We start from the raw sequence: 3,879 nt of genomic DNA, 5'->3' as shown, positions 1-3,879 counted from the left end.
TCAGTGGTTTTTCAGATGTCCATTAGTTTTCAAGTATAACTCATCATTCCTCCGACTCCTCCAAGCGTGGTACTTCTTCATGCTCTTTCTCCTAGCGAAGCGACAGATGCTGACCATGAAAACCCAGGAGACAGCGTACATGATGATGCCACCCAGCTTAATGTACCACCTAGGTTTGGAAGAAGCAAGCTCACAATACATCAGCCAGGCCCCCATTCCAATCCGCACCCCAGTGAAGAGGACCACAAAGAAGAAATCCACCACATCGCCTGTGAAACTGTGGTAACATCCCATCTCCTTCAGGAACCAGCGGGCCTGCAGCAGTGGGTTAGTGATCTCACTACCAAAGATGACGGCATTGACCTCCGCAGCTGACTCCCCCAGTGCCAGTGACGCTGTGATGCCCAAGATGCTCACCAGATGGTGGGCCAGCATCAGGGCACCCTCTGTCTGGAAGTACACACACCAACAAAGGTCAAAGAGGAAGTAGCCCAAGCTAAGGCACAGCACATGTACCTGAAGAGTTGTGTTTGGTGATCCTGAAACACAAAGACACCGGACAGTCCTTTAAAGCATGGAGGCAACAAGCAGCCAGGATCCAAGACAAGGAAGGGGTATTCACCTTCAGCACTGGCAGGCTGGTATTGGCTTATATGGATCACAGCTCAGCTGGAGAAGTCAGCCAAGTCACACAATACTAGAGCTGTTAGTCTACCAGCTGCACACACGTAATGGCCACACAATGTGATCACACACTCTGCCAGATTGCAGCTGGGGAAGGCCTTTACACTAGCAAAATACAGTACCAGTCTCTCCATTTCCCTAGTTCTTTCCATCACAAAGCAGTTCAGGTATCATTACAATCATCATTCCTCAAGTGGAATGAGGAATTCCTAAGGCGGTAGGAGAACCCCACTTTGTGCCATCACCCACTAGGGGACTTGGGACCACAACTTTCATTGCTTACCTGGGTGACTCAAAGGCCAGGGACCATCAATAAAGCCAATGTAAGCAGAGAGACAGGTAGCAAGGATGCCATGGGTCAGCGTGACCAGCCTGCAGCTCCATTCACAATTCCGGTGCTTGTAGCGATGGCAGAACCAAGTATAGAGAGAGAGCCAGGCAAGCAGACTGCAGGCTACCCGCAGAGGCAGGGGGAAGAGCATCCTGTCACAGGAACGGAAAGACAAAATGCATCAGAAGCTCTAGCCTTTGGCGGTGTTAGCATAACCCAGCACAGCATTTCACCCATAGCCATCCCAGCACTGAGCATACAGTGCTATTTCCTGATGGTGCTGCTTGCTCCTGACAATTTTTTTCTGCAGAGAAACCACAGTTCATCTGGGGAAAGGCCTACATGAAAGAAGCATATCCTTGAGAATAAGGCAGATTCACCATGTGGCCACCAGCACAGAGACCCCCACCAGTATCACCTCAGCTGTGGAAAGATGCTCTGAAAATTATGACCTTGCAAGGCAATGAGTTCCTAGCTTGGTTGAACAGAAAACATATCATAACTTGGAAATGCATCTTGGAGGACTTCTCCAACCAGTCTGCAATGCAGGATCTGCTGAGATACATTAGGGCTCATCTGCACTGTTTGAGGGACCTGCTGAGGAGCGCCACATCCAGAGCTGCTCCTTGCCCCTTCATTTTTCTTCCCTGCCCATATATCTGCATTTGACTGGTCGGCTTGTGATGCCCCACCTGACCTACTGTCATCCTGTCATGCTCTTTGCTAGCTTAGTTTCTCCTCTCCTGAAAGAAAAAAAAAAAGAAAACCAAAAAACCACACAGCCTCTTGATAATCTTCCCAATGCAGTAACACCAACTGCAAACAGGTGAACAGAAACACAAAGGCATTGCCATCTCCTTCTGCTACTGAATTTTAACCTTCTAGCACTAACACATTTCCAGGACAGTTTAGGAAAAAAAATGCTTTAAAATCTCCTTGTCCTCTGAAGGAAAATTTTCAGTGGAACAACATATAGTTGAAGTTTCTTCATGAGCATGCAAGGACAAAGTTCAGGTTAGAACAAAGCATCCCCCAGCAAATGGTGATAGGATAAAGCGGCTCAGCACCTTCAGGAGCAGCCAAGCACTCACACAGACAGTCCCTTTCCTACCCCTGGCTGCACTCCATGAGTGCCCCCGCCCTGCCTTGCACCACCCCTGGGCAAGGCGCTGGACGCTCCCTCCTCTGCAGCTAGAGAGGAGTAAGACAAGATGAAAACCACTTAACTCTCCTAACTGCAGACTTCGTTTCATCTTTTCTGGCACCAAGACTTCCAAATCTTTTTGATGCAAAAGGACCAGAATCTATGCCCATAAAGATTTTTTCAGTGGTATTTCTTTCATATACCTTCCCTTGCTCACTGTGCAATACACAATCTCTCAAACAAACAAAAGACATACACAACAAAATTACAGTGCATAACCATCTGTGGAGGACACTGCTCTTGTCGCTAGAAGCCCCCCAAATACATAATACTCTAATCTACATCTCATTGATAATACCTCTCCATGAAATACAAATGTGTCTCATTATTCCTGAGCATTCAGGGAAGGCCATCAAAAGAAGGTGAGTCACACCCTGGGATACGCAGGTTTCCAGCTGTGTAATAACAAAAGCACCACTGGTCCGGCTGGTGCCTGCTGACCAGCGGGCTGGATTCACACCCAGGGCTGGGGAACACAAAAACGACTACACGTGATAAGGAGTCAGAGTTGCAATGCCCAACCTTCTTGTTTGGCCTGTTGCAAGTATTACCAGGAATGACTTAGGAGGCTGGGTAAACAAAACCATTATGGTATAATGGGCCTCAAGAACATGGGGAGATGAAATAAGGATGTGATTAACTGCTTTGACCAGGTGTTTCCATTGACATTACTGGTACTTGAGGTCCATGCGCATTCACAGTCAAGGCAGATAAGGCAGGAAGAATTCTGATGTGACAAAAGGGGCTGACCAACTGGAGAAGCCTGGTAGAAGAAAGAGGAATGATCTTTTAAACATTTTGAGGTGTTTTCCACACCTACTCGTGAAAAAGGTGTTTCTTCATCCCCTGGAAAGAAAGAAGGAGGCTATCTTCCAATTACACATCAAAGCTCAACGTTTGTCATTAGCATATAGAATACATATTGCACCTGTGAACTACACCTGTACCTGCACACTGGAAAGGGCAATATCCTTTAAAAAAACAGTAATTATAATCGTTTGTACTACCAGTACAAAAGCAGGCTCTACAATAATTACACGTGCCTAAAAGCCTAGTGCAGAACAACCCTGCTCGCCCCGAAAGAGCTTAAAAACGAGATGGGCACCTCCAGCAAAGCACCGTTATCTCCTCTGTTGGTTTTTCTTCTTTTGGTTGTTTGGGCGGGTTTTTTGTACAAATGAGAAAATGGAGGAGCCCAGGGAGCCCAAACAACGTGCCCCAACCCACGCAGGCAGCCGGCCGGAGCCGGCCCGCGGCCAGCAGCCTTCCCCTCCGGGATGCAGCCGCCCGCGCACCCGCCGCGGCCCCCCGCCCGCCCGCCCCACCTGCCCGCCGGCCTGGCGACGAACGAGCGCCGCTCCCTCCGCGCCTCCCGGCCCGGCGGCTGCCGGCCCCGCTCCTCTCCGGCGGCCTCCGCAGCTTCGCGGGGCGGAGGCGCGGCCGGGGAGCGCCCGGCGGCTGCAGCCCGCAAAGCGGCCGGGGCAGGCTGCGGGGCCAGGCCTTGCCCCTCGCCCCGGCCGCCCCGGCCCCCGCACCCACCTGGAGGGGGGACGCGGCTGCGGGGGCCGGCGCGGCGCCCGGGAAGAGGAAGCGGCGGCCGAGGGGCACCTGCCTGGCGGGGAGCCGCGGGAGGGGGGCACCGCCGCCCGCTCCCGGAGGG

General features: G+C 51.4%; 1 protein-coding gene across 1 annotated transcript; it reads right to left on the bottom strand.

Annotated features, from left to right (window-relative positions):
* On the bottom strand, positions 1 to 1,166 carry LOC309412865 (TLC domain-containing protein 5-like; the record flags this gene model as incomplete). The annotated part of the gene is made up of 2 exons (XM_082009896.1): positions 1 to 539; positions 968 to 1,166. 2 exons carry the CDS (start codon positions 1,164 to 1,166, stop codon positions 1 to 3), a joined length of 738 nt encoding a protein of 245 aa, XP_081866022.1.
* Between the last annotated feature and the right edge of the window lie 2,713 nt (positions 1,167 to 3,879).

This window comes from Phaethon aethereus, assembly GCF_964289735.1.
Source record: "Phaethon aethereus genome assembly, chromosome: 23".
In the NCBI taxonomy this organism is placed as follows: Eukaryota; Metazoa; Chordata; class Aves; order Phaethontiformes; family Phaethontidae; genus Phaethon; species Phaethon aethereus.
The sequence above is the reverse complement of the archived record's forward strand: the minus strand, read 5'-3'. Positions and strand labels throughout refer to the sequence as shown.